The 16,091-nt window shown below is 42.5% G+C and overlaps 1 protein-coding gene across 8 annotated transcripts in view; it reads right to left on the reverse strand.

The window, feature by feature from the left end:
- myo16 (myosin XVI) overlaps positions 1–16,091 on the reverse strand; it is a 125,932-nt gene that overhangs the window by 66,880 nt on the left and 42,961 nt on the right. For all 8 annotated transcript variants that reach the window (XR_013805757.1, XR_013805758.1, XM_079667284.1 and 5 more), the window contains 10 exons: positions 14,444–14,552; positions 12,476–12,600; positions 12,181–12,306; positions 8,867–8,942; positions 6,905–7,055; positions 6,622–6,772; positions 6,178–6,288; positions 3,717–3,782; positions 1,933–2,060; positions 388–493 (listed from right to left, as the gene is read on the reverse strand). Coding sequence is in view for 6 of the 8 variants with exons in the window: in XM_079667284.1 (XP_079523410.1) it covers positions 388–493; positions 1,933–2,060; positions 3,717–3,782; positions 6,178–6,288; positions 6,622–6,772; positions 6,905–7,055; positions 8,867–8,942; positions 12,181–12,306; positions 12,476–12,600; positions 14,444–14,552 (1,149 nt within the window). In the remaining 2 variants the exon portion in view is untranslated. The remainder of the gene's footprint in view (positions 1–387; positions 494–1,932; positions 2,061–3,716; positions 3,783–6,177; positions 6,289–6,621; positions 6,773–6,904; positions 7,056–8,866; positions 8,943–12,180; positions 12,307–12,475; positions 12,601–14,443; positions 14,553–16,091) is intronic.

Raw genomic sequence — 16,091 nt, forward strand, 5'->3', positions numbered from 1 at the left:
CCTTACTTGCACTGTCACTATCTGATTTTGTATCAAAGACATGATATGATGAAGGAACAATAAGCAGAGTAAAACATAAGATCCGGGAGATAGGGTGAAATATGCCTGGCTTTGATGAGTGCACAAATATTCATGGGTTTCTCACTGAGGAATGATTGTGAGTGGCATGGAATTTGAAATGAAATAACAGCACACAGTTGTACTATAAGATTATCGTTGGAACATTTCACCTTCTTGCCATCTAAAATAATGACTCAAGGGCATTATAGCAACAAATGATTCAAGACACTGAGATTGCATCACATGTTCGTAAGCCATAAGCCTCCAGGACCCGACCTGATGACTGCAAGAAGAGTTAAATAAATAGAGTATAGAGAACAGACTTACGTGTTTCATTCTGGGCTCCAGTGCAAAGCCTTTGGGGCTGGAGCGGGCTGTCAGATGTCTCACTATGTGCTTAAAGGCCTCCGTTTTCCCAGAACCACTTTCACCACTAGAGAGAAAGAGAACATTGCTAATTTAATGTCCTTCCTGCCTGAGGTGGTGTTATTCATGTTTCCACATTTATTAAAGTTTTATAACAATTACTGAACAGTGAAACCGGTTTAGCTTGCAGAGATAATTCCTCCTGTGCATCCCGGGCAATTAAAGAGTCTTTCTGATCCAATGTTAATGATGGGGTACCAAATCCACATGTCACAAATTGCCCCTGTATTGATATTTCAAATTTCCAAAAACTTGTGAAAAAATGTGTGTCTCATACAATTTTATCTTAAATGAATAGATAGTGACTAGAGTATTGGTAAGCAAACAAAGTCAAATGAAAAAGCTGCTACTAAGCAACAATAAAAGGACAAACCCAAGCATCTGTGTCAGTTACATTGCTCTAGATGTGTCTCAGAAGAATAGATGATATGCATTAGTCATGAGGGTGTTACCAACATCTCAGTTGAATGTCTCCACCTAGCTGACATCACCCATTCAGGGACCCCCACCCATCTAAATCACCATCTATTCCGTCTTTCTGACACAACTAACGGGGCTCCATTGATCACCACTTTCCACACGCTGTTATTGCCACAACTTATCTGGCAGTTGAGGCTTTTTTCAATTTGTCATTGAGTGGATATTAAATTAGGTACCAACGCAGTACATGCTCCGACACTCACCGTCACGCAGAGAGCTGAGACTGGCGTGTAACACCTAGCAGATGGCTGCAGTAGGTCAGAAATCATCACTAATGGCCGCAGTGTGCTGTGGTGCGCTGTTTGTTGCTATGTTTCCTACTAACTGCCCTGCTGAGTGCGAAGTCCAAAGGGCTTTCCACCGCCTTTTCATTTAACAGTTTTTTATTAGATTTCAAGGGCATTTTGTTAGAGCACTAGCCCTGGGGGATCATGAACTTGCCTGTAAACGTGTTAGTGTGTGCATGTTTGAGGAAATATGGAGCGAAACAGAGGGCTTGAAAGAGAAGCAAGAAAAGGAGGAATAAAATACAGTATGTGGGAAGGCACGGTGTCATGTCCGAGCAGGTGTGTGTGTGTGTGTGTGTTTGTTTGTGTGTGTGAGTGAGATGGATAGCCTGTGGCCAGGGCGCATTAACTCTCTGCCAGATTGGATACAACTCAGCGGGAATGTCACTGTACAGCCGGAACGGGATTTAATTGCAATCAGGAAGCTGCCTCCGTCCAGCTGAGGACAAAGGGCAAGAAGCTACAACACTCCGAGCTAGCCTCCATCGCTGCGGGAACATTGAACAGGTCCACTGCTCAGCTCAGGCAGAGAGCTATTAGTTTCTCAGGGAGTGTTAAACAGGTGGAGGGGTGTGGACCAGACAGGTGGCCAGCTGAACGTCACGATTATTCACACGATTATTTCCCTCTGTTGGGTTTTTTGCCTCATAATCCAGAAGGCACGGAGTTGAGTGTGTACCTCAAGATGAAACACTGTGGGCGTCTCTCCTGCAGCATCATGTGGTACGCTCTCTCTGCTGAGGAGAAGATGTGAGGCGGCAGAGAGGAGCACAGACGACCCGTGGAGCTCAGATACAACTGACTCACCTGAGAGAGAAAGACAAGTAAGTTAAGACATTAGATTACAACCTGATGTTACATGGATACACACACACAAGGGTGAGCAACAGAGAGGATAACGTTTCAGGAAAACAGTGAGACCATGCTGGATATGAATTTTTATAGCACTGACACTAAACCACTAAGAAGGTGTGGTTTACTACTCAGTCCAGCCATGTCATTTGACCCTAAACTGACCAAGATGAATTCAGACTCATTTCTGGAATTCCTCTTCCTTAATAGTTTAGGAAGGTAACAGTTTATTGATATATAATAAAAATGTAGCTAAACAATTGCCAAAATGTGATTATCTGTCTAGTTTGTTATTGGAAACATATCTCTTTTGTTTCAAACACTGATGTTGTTCTTGTCTTAAAAACAATTGTATTATATCACTACCCGACTTTACATTTAGACTGAACTATTGACTGGAAATGTTAATAGCTTTTATTTCAGACTTAAAAATCAGTTTTTATAACAATGTTTTCATTCTAAGTCTCTGACCAAATGAAGGGTTTATAGAATGTCACTCAGATATTGACTCTTTCTTTTTGTTGAAACACGGTCAGTGTATCAGAAAGTTAATCCCACCATTGTCTGCCATACTAATCTCTGATATAACTGTACGACACCCTTTCTTTAACCAGTAGAGAGGATGTGAGCCAAACAGTGCTGTATTTGGCAATGGAAAAGGTATGGAGGATGGGCTGTGGACCACCAGAACAGAGGGGGTGACAGACGGCCAGCAGGTCACACATGTTGTGACATATGTCCTCCTCACACCGGCCCCTCCCTGCTCGTCCACACGTCCTCTCCATCGGGTGTGGACGCCTGGAGTGAGTCCAGACCGAGGCTGGAATGGGACGGCCAGAGGGGGCCTGGCTTCATTCTGTCATGTCAGGAGAAGATGTCTCCTCCATCAAACCCCTTCTGGGCTCACATGAGCAAGGGGCTCAGCTGGCATTAATTCCACTTTCTGAGTTAATCACTGTTTAACATGGCTGACAAACAATAAATGTGTAAAAGTAAAAAATATGCTGTATTTAACCAGTAGAGAAAGTGTTTTTAAAAGTCAAAACACGTAAAAGAGTGTGTGTGTGTGTGTGTGTGTGTGTGTGTGTGTGTGTGTGTGTGTGTGTGTGTGTGTGTGTGTGTGTGTGTGTGTGTGTGTGTGTGTGTGTGTGTGTGTGTGTGTGTGTGTGTTAGCTAAACTGAATCTCTCGCCCCAGCTGATGCAGAGTCAGCCTAGTGCTGTGTATCACTGACAGGAAGGCTGCATTATTTATCAACCACAAGGTCCATTTCATCTGTTCATGACCTGCTTCTTATGCAGCAAACACGCCTTCTTTATAGTACGATTGCACATGTAAAATGCATAACCTATCAAACCCACGTGTTTTAAGCGTGGATCAAAGTACATAGAAATGCTTTTATGTTTTTGTTTTGTTTTTGTTTGTGTTTTTGTGCTTGTTTTGTTTGTCGACCTTACTCGTAATGTAAAGCGTCTTTGGGTCTAGAAAAGCGCTATATAAATCCCATTTATTATTATTATTATTATTAAATGCAAAATAAACATTAGGAGAGCAAAGCACAGCATATATGTTAAGCCTATGTGGAATAGATGTAATTGAAATGCATGCTTACCAAGGTGGAGTAGATGGGCAGCTCTTTGTTTGGATTGACCAGCAGAAGGATGTGTCCAATGTAAGTCTACAAGGAAGAAAAAAACCCACACCTAAGTGATTTTTTACTCATGAATACAATTATATAAAACCTTTGTCTTTCGAGCGTGACCGTTTTGACATACAAACAGGTTGAAGCTGTGTTTTAATTACGGACAGATTGCCTGAAGCTAACACTGAAATGAGAATAAGTGCTGTCACCCTCTTTCCTTTACATTAGTATTCATGGTGGTGACAATCTGTATTACCTTAAGAATATGGTAATCTCATGGCAAAGAAAGGTCAGGACGAGACCTCCAAGGATAAACTTAGTAATGACCTTTTTCCAGGAAAAAACCCCAACTCTGCCCTCCTACGCGACGTACACAAACCCTGAGGCCATTTAGATCAAATAACCAACTGCCAATTCCTGACCCTTCCCACTAAACTGCTAACCCCCTGTTTCTCAGTTAGAGTCCTGGAGGCTGTTTGAAAGCTAACACTGTGTCTCCTGGGAGAGCGCAGACATGCTAACATTCTGCAGCATGCTGCTCTGTCCTCAGGCCCGGCGGGCTCAAGGTTAATGACTTGAACACATTTTCCTCTGCTTGCAGACACCGAGCGAAAGTCAAGATACAAGTGTTGCTTTTTTTACACGTAAAACTTCCACATTAACTGAAGACGTTGAATGATTGAAAATCATGTGAAAAGATTAAACAGTGTCTTCCGTCATATCCTTCCCCAGTTCCTTGGCCCTCTCCTCAAGGGGTTTAGTGGTCCTTCTATCCTGGCAGAAGGCAGCAGCCCCCTCAGCAAAGCCCCCTTTCTGACCACCCTGCTGGGGACATATTGAGCATCTACCTCCTTTGTCCTTCCCCCTTATTTCTGTCCCTTATCACATCTATGCTTGTTCACCTTTTTCTTTAAATACCGTCCATCGTGTACATAAAGTCATATTTTATGGTATTGCAACGAGAAGGTGAAAAAGTGCAGAAATGCAAAGGAATTCATTTACTCTGTAACATGAACATCATTTCTAAGAAAGGGTTCAAGGGCTTTTAAAAAAATCTTAGGTCTTAGTCATCCTCCAACAATGCTCATTAAATATGTATAGAAAATACATTCCTGCAAGCAAACATAATCTGAATCGAAAACATAAAACAGTGCAGTGGGATAAAGTAGAGACACATAAAATATAAACTGAATGGAAACAGGAAACTAGAAATGTACATGTGTAAACTGTTCTGTAAAACAATTCATAAAAGTATATAAGGGTATATTTATATTTGTTTATCAGCTGAATCTTTTAACATTACATGAAAAACCATTATTTGCTAAACTGCATACATTTTATAATTATAATGAGAACGATGCAATGTGTGTATCTTCATGCCAGAAGATATATACTGTACAATCAGATGTGCCTTATGTCCACATGGTAGCTGCACTCTGTCGTTTCTTTTCACCTATTCCCCTTGGACTGCACCTTAAATCCAGCCCTCATTATTCTAATCATTTCTCTTTTCTTCATCCACCAATCTCCTGCCTCCTATTGTCATCCCGTTATCAGTCGTCCCCCTGCTGTGGCTAACCCTACTGTCTGTCGCCCATCTGGGTTCCTATAATAACAGACCATTACTGCCTCTTCACAGGGAAGAGAGTGCACGGGATGGCTCCACATTGATCTGGTTCCAGTCTTTATAGAGCTCGGTCCCCATGGAGGAGTATGGGCTACATCACCATTTTAAAGGAAAGGAGAAAATGACAGGAAACACGAATAGAAAATGGACCATGTGTTGGAGATGAAGGCATTTAACTCCTGAATATTGTGATGGATTTATCTTTCCAGTCGATATAGATGGTATTGATTTAGCCATTGTCCCCATAGTAAGTATATGTGTGTGTGTGTGTGTGTGTGTGTGTGTGTGTGTGTGTGTGTGTGTGTGTGTGTGTGTGTGTGTGTGTGTGTGTGTGTGTGTGTGTGTGTGTGTGTGTGTATGTGTGTCAGCCTAAAAGGGCGCATTGGACTTATAAAGATTTCGCTACATTCAAAAAAACGACTCACCCCCAGTCACTGGGAGTAAAAGGACTCACAATTAGAACTGTCTGCACGATGGTCTTCATGAGAGGAGTTAGCTCATGTGTGACACACGGTTGTGCAGTGCTTATACTTCAGAAGCAAAGTACACTCCACAAACATATGCTGGAGGGAAAGCCACTGCAGTAGGTGCTCATGGGTATAAAGACCATGTGATGTGATCCAAACATTACACTCTGAAATTCCCAGACCGTAAACAACACAGCACTCCTATACAAATAAACAGCTGAAGTGGCCAAGTTATGCCGGAGAGAGCGTGTGTGAATGTTTGTATTTCTATCTGTTCTGTGTGTTAATGCTGAGTGGGACCTCCTTGTTAAGTGGCACAAGGACAGTCGAGTCTTACGTAGATTTGGTCGTTGCCAAAGCGCTTCTGCATCTCGTAGAGCAGACTGCTGTCGGTCAGCTCACTGAGGGAGGCCAGGTCGTCATTGGGAGCTGGAGGCATCAGCTTCACCTAAGGGAAATGCAAGGTGAAAATGTAAATCAGCAGCTTGAGTATTTTAAATGAAACATTCAAAGTCCCAGACAGTGATCTACAGTCATATTCAACTGTAGCCCACAGAGATTTAAACTCATTGTTCAAATCACACTCTGCACTGGTTTATTTATTTACTTTCTTTTCTTTGTCTACACTGCTCTTGGGTCTCAAATGCACACTATTGCAGAGATAGCACATTGCTTAACTACTACATACTTGATTACTTCTCAATTATCACTGCTGAGCTGAATCAAAACTGCAATTTGTCACAAAGCTGATATTTTTACGAAGCTTAAAAAGACAAGGTACCTGCTCCAGTTTGCTGGCACCGGAGCTAAAGGGGCCATCTAGGCCATTGTCCTGTGAGGGCTGTCGGCTCAGTGCTCCACCTGCCTCTCTGAACATGGCACACTTCTCCAGCATACTGTCCCGCTTAGAGATAGAGAGACTCAGGGGGTTCCTGGCAAAGACAGAAGGTGGAGGAAAAGGAAGCAGACAAAGGATGATAGATAAATGGGGGGGAAAAAACCGGATTGACAATCTGTGAAATAACCGTAAGTGAACCACTGTGCCCAGGAAACTGTTCACTCACAAGTTCTTGACAGGAGTGTTGAGGTCGTGTGAACCGCCATCATAGCGTTGATCAGTGGAGGGTAGGGGGGCGGAGGGGTCCTTTAGTCTCTGCAGCCAGCTCTCCTCTGCATTCAGCAGCATGTCAGCTATGGGCTCTGACGCGGAAATATCTGGTGAGATGACACAAGACAGGCTCATCAATACAACAATTTGTTATGAAATTGGAACTTTACAGAAACAAGTTTAATTTGACATTGACAAGAACTTCAGAATGTTGGATGTTTCTGTGTAACTGGTGAGGACACATGCCTTTCGGCTCACATGTTCACCATACAAATGCTCCTTAAAAATCAATGAGGATGAGCCTGCTCTGATGCAGAATGTGAACCCCACTGTGGATCAATCCAACTGTGCTTAAGAAGAAGGGGGAAATAAGACCCCCCCCTGTCTGTAATGAGGTCTAACAGGGCACGAGGGAGGGGAGCGGCTTCATCCTGTCTATTTATTTCTGTGTGACTGACAACCCCCTAGACTCCCATCTCTTTCTCCGGATCTCTTTCGTCATGTTGATGCTGAGGGAGGGGGTGTGGGGCTCCGAGTGAGAAAGAGGGGGATTGTCTCTGTCTCTCAGGGCTTGTCTCACATCTTTTCTAAGCCTACACGCGAGAAGAGGCTATTGATTAAGGCCGGAGTGAGGCATTCAGGGGTGTGATGAAGCCATGGGAGTAAATCGTTTGAGGCAGCAATGATATTCTAGGCCACAATGGATAGAAGCAAATAACCTTTATACGACACGTTTCATCACCTTCACGGGAATACACGCTTACATTTACCGCTACATACAACAGCATTCAGAGTCCTGTTAACACGCACATTTATGTTTCTAGTCAGTGGTCCTTTTCAAAATGCAATGCGTGCATCTTTAAGGCCCTAATGTCCTGAAAGTTGTACCAGCCTCGCCAGCTGGCAGGAATGTGTGCATGCCAGCAGAACACGAGATTAGGACTTATCAGCCTACACTAGCGACATCCCACGTGTGTAACCTCTATTACATGTACATACACATTTTACTTGTAGGATTTATGTGATTTTAAAAACATCAGATTTTCCTACAGTGAATCAAAGCAGAAAACTGCATTAGTCATCCCTCAGTTTCCATCTTCCTGCTCTTTATCAATTATAGATAGTTTTGCGAGAGGAGCAAGACATTTCTCCGTGGCAGTGTTGGAGATCAAAATAAAATAGTTCAGGGTATGTTACATATTTGTTCAGGTATTAGGGCAGGATGAAATACTGTACTGCTACAGTAAGACTATGCTTATGTTTTGAGATGGTAACAGTATCTACGCAGTTTAAATAATTAATCATCAATTAGATGTGAAGTGTAGAGCCTACTAGGCAATTCAGGATCCACATACATTAGCCCCTTTTTGAATGTGTGCAACATGTCTTTAGTCAAATCTCCTCTGTTGATCCTGTAAGCTTTCATTATAAGAAAACCCTGCATTGATAATCCCCCTCGATAAAAATACGATACATTTATGCCCATTAGCAAATCAATATACAAGCCTCTTTTGATGTGTGTTTGACAGGCTTCAGTAAGATGTTGGTGATCTCTTTAATTGATAAATGAGTTCTTGCAGATACAGATGAGCACACATGAGCTTAGAAGAGACTGATGATGGCGTAGCATCATTCACTGTGTGTGTGTGTGTGTGTGTGTGTGTGTGTGTGTGTGTGTGTGTGTGTGTGTGTGTGTGTGTGTGTGTGTGTGTGTGTGTGTGTGTGTGTGTGTGTGTGTGTGTGTGTGTGTGTGTGTGTGTGTGTGTGTGTGTGTGTGTGTGAATAAGTCAAAATCCATTACTTGGCTTCCTAGCCTAATTAACTTTTGCTTGCTAAAACTCATTTGCCCATTGCAACAGCAATAATTGTGCGTGCACACAAACATGTGTATATCTGTGTCCATGCCTCGATATGTTACCTGAGGGCTTGTCTTGGTTGCAGTTCAACAGAGTCGGGTTTGCTCTGTGCCTCAGGAGCTGGCTAACGATGCTTGTCTGTAAGAGATGGGAGAAACACCAACATCCATTTTCATTAGATCTGAGAAAAACAGAGCATTTCAAGGGCACTATTTTCTGCATCTTTCAGACCATCAGCACAAGGAGAAAAAACATTTGATAGCAGATTTCATGTGGTTATAGAAGATGCAAATGTTATTCCCACATTTATTGCTACAGCACAGATGTATCAACTTAAAATGGAAGGAATGTATGTATGCATTTCTGTCTTTACATCAACCGTGCATCCATTCAACTTCACACTTAGCAGGTGTGCTGCTGAAGACGCACGTGTAATGTTAAGTACAAGCTCTTGAGGCCTATGGGACACATTCATTTATTATGTAAACAGTGAAGTGTGTTAAGAGAGATCATTTTGAACTGTTACACCACCAAACGGCATGCTGGGTACAGCTAGGTCTGCGTCGATGATCATGTGAGCTTTTGCACACAAATACTTTATCATGGCTGGTAGATGCAATTATGTCATGGCATGTGAAGGACCCAAAGAAGCACAGTGTTGAGTGTGAAGTTATTCGGATGAGCGGTGATACTGGAGGCCAAGCAATGGGATTGTCAGAACAGACACTGCTGTATATGTAAATGTGGGATATACTATATCACAGACCTAGAATTTAAACAGTGAGCAGATGGCATAAACAGTCAGAGTATGTCACACGTGACAGGCTTATACAAGTGTCGCTCCCGACAGGAGAGATCCTTTAATAATGAGTGTATCTTCCAACACATATCACAGTGGAAGAGCCCTATAGGCTTCCCTCATTTACACTCAGTGACATGTGATGGCTGTCACCTCTGTCCTATTGTTCTTCTAGGATTTTCTTTTAGTCTTAGCTCACACATGCTCTCAGTCTCGCTGTCAGACATGTTCTCCTTCCCCTCTCATTACTTTCTCTCTCTCTGCCCCAAGCATAGAATACAGGAAGGGTGATGCTTTGATCGGTCATACTGATTTGTATGGTAATTTAGGGAATACATAGAAATGAATTGTTTGAAAAATAAAACAGTGGATAATAATTAAACACAAGCTGCAACTTTACAAGCGCAAATTCTGGGAAAAGAATAAACCCCCTACTGTCCAGTTTTCATTACTTCACTCGGTTGCAATAAAACACACACTGAGGAAGCACTGAAAGACTGACGATGTTCCATTGAGGTTGTATATCAGAACAAACACATACACACAATCCACTTCTCTGAACTTAACATGTGCATTGAGTACGATAAACAGAAAGTAACCATATTATTTCGTTTGAACCAAGTAAACTAAGCTGGCATAACTAACCTAAAGCTATACTTATGGTTTCTCTGCATTTCATTGCATTCAAAAGGATTAGCAGATGCTTCAGTAAAATACTGCTTTCAAATTCAACATTGTAAAACCGTAAAGGGGAATTCACTCGCATCAAGAACATTGTATAAAACATGGGCAGTATTAACAGCAAAATAAATAAATAATTAACAAATGCCCTCTGTGGCTCTGGTGGAGTATTAAAAAACAGGAGAACTTATTTTTACCATGGCAGAGTAAATCGACTGCAGTGCAGAAGAGAATGACTCAGCACATTCAGCAGAGTGACCCACGTCGACAGCTGTTTAGTTCTACTGAGTCTGCAGCATCTGTAGTGCCCACAAACTGCCAGCTGCACTCACACCCTATAAATACTGAGCACACGTCAGTGGCACCACAATATCTGAACTCTCTAATGGGTCGGGAGGATCGGGAAAAGGTCATCACATTGAGATTAGCGGGGGACGGAGCAAACTCAGAGTGGATGTAGATTTAAAAAGACAGAGCCATTTTTGGCTTGAGCCCAAATACTCTTTTAATATTTTTTGTCAGAGCTGAACATAAATCTTGAGCTTAAGGTACTTTTGAAATGTACACAGATTCAGGGAGTCTGCTTTATTTCCCTAGGTTTCACATGTACCTCATTATAAAACTGAAAGGACTAATCCTATCCCAGTAGGGCTGTATTTAAACATCCTGTCATTTTTGTTAAAGAATCCACTCACAAAACTATTTAAAATCCTTTCCTCAAGAGAACACATCTTGAAAAGCCTCGACTTACACCGAGGGCGCCAAGCGAGGGTCCAACTTATCACAAGACCAGGAGAAGGAAGCTTAATTAACTGCAGTAATAGGGTCATGTATCTTCTTAAAGGGTGAGTGTAGTACGTACGGCACATTGCAGAAGGGGGTCTTTGGGTTTAACATACCAGCTAGTGTTACAGTTGCCAGCAAGTGTTTCCAGGCAACATTCAGCTTCTGCTAGTTTGCAGCATATATACACACATCTTAAACCCGCACTGTCCTACATTACTGACGTGTCACTGTCAGTATAAGGGAACGGTGACAGGAAGTGAGAGTTAAGAAGGCCCAGGGAGTAGTTGGTATGCATGAGGCAGAGCACTGGCACCAGTAAAGAGCTGATGGCTGAGGTGATTTAGCACTGTAAGGCCAGCCAATCGATTCTCTAGACTGCCACTCTTCAGTCAGATGCACTTACATATTACTCACACTCACACAGAGTAATTGAGTATGCAGAAAGTCTAAAAACAAAGACACAAGAAGGTTATAAGTCCATTTTGAAGATTGTACATCTATATTGACTGAATACTGATTATTATTTCATCCAACAAATGGATGAAGGATTGTGCGAGAGGAATAAAAAAGGAAGCAGATCTGCATGAATGAAACAGAAAAAAGCAGCGAGCTAAAAGAGTAGCAAGAATGTTCAAAACCCACTCTAGTAGGGGGGAAAAAACATGGCTTCGGGGTAGATGAACCAAAGAACTAAATACATTCTCTTTGTCAGCAGCCACAGCACAGAAATGTAATTAAATATCCAGTTGGGTCAGCAAGATGTGAACGTGATCACTTCCTCTCCTTCATAGTTGGAACCCTTCCAAACCCCCAGATCTCACTGCTCCAAAAGCTCTCCTCCGCCCCGTCTAGAAATCAATCTCCTTTCCACTAAGAGAGACCATTAAACTGCTCATATAAAACGCTGTAAGCCCAAAAAGAGAAGTTTATCAGAGTGTGTGCAGGGTAACCGGGGGCAACTGCCTCGGAGGAACAATCAATCCGTCAATAATCTCCTCGTTATTTCATTAATGACTTCATCACATCCGATCAATTCAGCTACAGGAGGTTAAATTAGGAAACTACTTCATTAAAAGCATTTTGACAATTTGTTGAGCAGCTGTGAGTTACCTGTCCATATTTAGCAGCCAGGTGAAGAGGGGTCCAGAAGTTGTTGTCAGCAGGATGAGGGTCCGCCCCGCTCTCCAACAACACAGAAACCACTTCTCTATAACCACTGGCGGACGCTATGTGGATCTTCAGGGAGAGAGAGAAAGAAAGAAGGAATGATAAAGTTATGAGAGCAAAAATTTGAAGCTACAGTATCTATTAAAAAAACTTCAAGGAAGACAATAATCCAAAACCAGGGGAATAGAGACACAAAGGGGTCAACTCACACACCCTGACACCATGTGATCTTACTCACCAGAGTGACCCCGTCATCATTGGGCTGGTTGATGCTTTCCCCCTTGGCTACAAGCTGTCTCACATCAGACAGCATTGTGCTTGGTCTCTGCATCTTCATTGCATGCATGGATGACACATCCACACCTAAAAATATAATAGAGACACATGTTAGAGTAAGTACTCTCATATCTTTGTGTTAAAGACTCTCTAGTCAGGGGACGTTTAGTGTAGCAACAGAAAGGCATTTCATTGGCTTCCAGCATAGCAACTGGGACCCAGTCAAACAGCTAGCTTGACTTCAAAGAAAATGTTCTGTTATGTGTCTTATCTATCTAACTCTAAACAAGAAGGCAATAATGCATATTTCCCAAACTGTCCAACACATCCTTTTAACCTCATTCACAGGTTAGTTTGCTGGCTTTCGCAATATCTAGGGATGGGTTGCATTTAGGTAAAGGGGTCCGACACATTTTGCATATAAATATGACCCAGTTTTATGCAGAACTTTATTTTTCAACAGAATTTTACTTCCGAACGACTTTATCTGATAGTGGTCATACAGGGTCAAACTGTATTACAACACAACTACAGAATCACATTTTAGGGAGGATGTTGGCTGTTTATGTAGCATCCGTGTGAACACATTAAAAACTGCATAACACAGTTATCCTCCTGGCGGATTAAAAGATGGCTATAAGTGATCCTTATGTTGATGACAAATCAATAAAAAGAAATCAGGAGATGATCAATACAGGGCTTCAGTCACTAATCTCACTGGTTCAAGGCCATTTAGCTGACACAAGGTCTATCCAAAAACTATGGAGATCAATGCACTGCCAACAAACCACATACACACACTGGACCGGACTTTGGATGCGGTAATAGCAGGAATTGATTTTCAATCAATCTATAGTTTAGCCCCAGGGAACTAACTAATGGGACTTTTCAGAGTAGACTGGCTGGATTTAGCTAATCAATGAGTTTGTCTTTGTAAACAAATGAGAGCCACTGGATGTGAAGCTTTTTAAGACATGCTCATGGAGACATTCACATAAGAAGAAAGTTCTTGTTCTATACTGTGTCAATACATTGAGAAAAAACGTTGTCAACAAAAAGACAAAAGACTTGAGCTATGGCAACAAGTAGGAAAACAACATTTCTACTTCTTACTGGTGTGGAGACAAATATAGAGTTTGTCTTTTTCCCACAAACACACACACTAAGTGGGAATGGAAACTGTAAAACCAAGTTGCTATAGCAACAGAACAGGGTGAGCCTATGCGTGTTTCATGGTGGCAAAGCCCAGTGCGATGGGGGGGGTATCATGGGAACTGAAACTAGGCGGGAGGGAGAGCACCATGGGGTTGGGCAGACAGAGGCAGAGAACAGTCTCACAAAATTAAGTGCTTTGGGAGTCAGAAAGTGAAACTGGGTGTGTGGGTGTGGGTGTGTATGTGTGGTCGGAGCTTTGATGAGTTAGCTGTCTGCAGTCAGAAGCTGGCATTTGTCATGTGAACTTGTGGCCAATGGCAGATGGATGAGGGGAGACCCTCCATCAGTGTCTATATCTGTTTCCGTCTAGCTTTGTCAGCATGATTCCTGTTCCCCTTTTTCTCTGTCTCTCTGTATTTCTCTAGCATTCTGCCCTGCCTCCCCCTCTGTCACCATCTCTGGTCCCAATACGTTTGTCCCTGTGTGCCTCCAACCTGCATCTCATGGAGTCGCCTCTCCTGTGTTGACCTTCTACTTTCTCTGTGGGAGACAAGAGCCCCAATCGCAACCCACCATCATTACGCCTGTGGGTATACTTCACCTTCACACACAAACACACACACAAAACACCTCCCGGTTACCTGTGAGCATGACTTATCAGCTATTTAAATTATCCCTTGGCTTCCTTAATGAATACTATTGCTATTTTGTCTCTATTTGAAAGGGGGACGATAACATGCATGGAACACAAAAACAAATAACGGTTGAGTTATACCATTTTCCTCCAGGTGTTTTCGGAGGATGTAGCTGGTCTCAGTTCCTTCGGATGCGTAGTCAAGAGGAATGTTTCCGTTGACATCCTGCAGCAGCACATTCACCCCGGACTTCAACGTGCACGGCAGAAAAAAGGCAGAGAAGACACAAATAAACTGAGTGTTGGTCGGGGTCATTCATCAGACTCGAATCAATGATGAAGTGGGCACAATTATCTTGGCTTCCCAAAGGCGTATACCTGAGGAGAACCATGGAGACATTAACAAACAATACAGTGAATTAAAGAACTCATTAAAAAACGGCCCGGGGGGTTGGGGCGGTGAAGAGCGAGGGCGCTGGTTAGCGTTACCTGGTTCATCGGGGTGAGTGTGTGACATGATTAATGTGTATTTACTCAACAAGGAGCCTGCCACAGCATTTACTGTTAAAGTATGAGATAACATGGTAGGCCTTCCCTCGGGCAATGACTGTTACTCTGACAACAGCACAGTCGTTTGTCACAATATGGCTATGATTGATTGCCTTTCTTTGGAGGAACTCAACTGCATTATTATTTGTAAAAATGTTGCAATGCTTCACCAGTAGAGCAGAAATGTGTCCAAGATATTCACAATGTACTCCTGGACTTACATTCTGTCCTTTTCACTTTTATCATCCCCTCTTGGGTTGGGAACTAGAAGTACATCTTTCCAAGAGGCAATTGTCAGCATCCAGACGTAAATTGCTTCTTGTTGTTTGACTTAAACATAAAAGACAAGCCAGTGTAACGATCGTAGCTGGACCAGGTCTGATAACAGGGACAGGGGACTCTAAGTGAGGATCCTTATTGAATATTTACAGCTAATAGAATTCTAACGACCGAGTTGGAGCGTGGCAAAGAGATTTATGACCTGGTCCTCAAGCAGAAAGAGAGGGAAGGGTTGGGGACAGGAACAAATGAGAAGAAATTGGCCATTTTTAATTTATATAAATAAGACGACTGCTGATTCTGCTAATTACAAAAAAGTTGTGCGGATATTCAGAGGAAAACAATGTCATCTAAGAAATCCTGAGCAATTACACTTTAATAAAGGCAGCACAATGCAGTTGATTCCAGTTATCAGAGGATTTGTTCTGGTGAGCTTTGCAGTTTCATTGTGCACTGCACCACCCTCTGTGTGGTCTACTGGGAGCTGTGTTCACTCAGTAATAAGGGTTAGTTAGGGGTTAACAAAGGGAATTAATTAACATTACAAAATATCAGCTGCTGCTTCGTGACTATTCACAAACAAGAAAAACCTTATCGCTTCATGAAGCACAGCTTGAAGAGCAGGAGAGATGAGTGAGTGAGTGAGTCAGAGAGAGGGCAAATAATTATCAACCCCTCCACCCACCTCTACCCCCCCCCCCTCCCACACACACACACCATCCCCACATTTTTCTTAAAATGACACATTTGGACTGCTCCATCTATAAACCTGACAGCTCTCTGGTAGCCTCAGTTAACATCTTCCTATAAAGTCTATGGTCAACATGTGTTATTGTGTGTGTGTGTGTGTGTGTGTGTGTGTGTGTGTGTGTGTGTGTGTGTGTGTGTGTGTGTGTGTGTGTGTGTGTGTGTGTGTGTGTGTGTGTGTGTGTGTGTGTGTGTGTGTGTGTGTGTGTGTGTG

The sequence above is a fragment of the Notothenia rossii genome, assembly GCF_949606895.1.
Source record: "Notothenia rossii genome assembly, chromosome: 2".
Classification (NCBI taxonomy): Eukaryota; Metazoa; Chordata; class Actinopteri; order Perciformes; family Nototheniidae; genus Notothenia; species Notothenia rossii.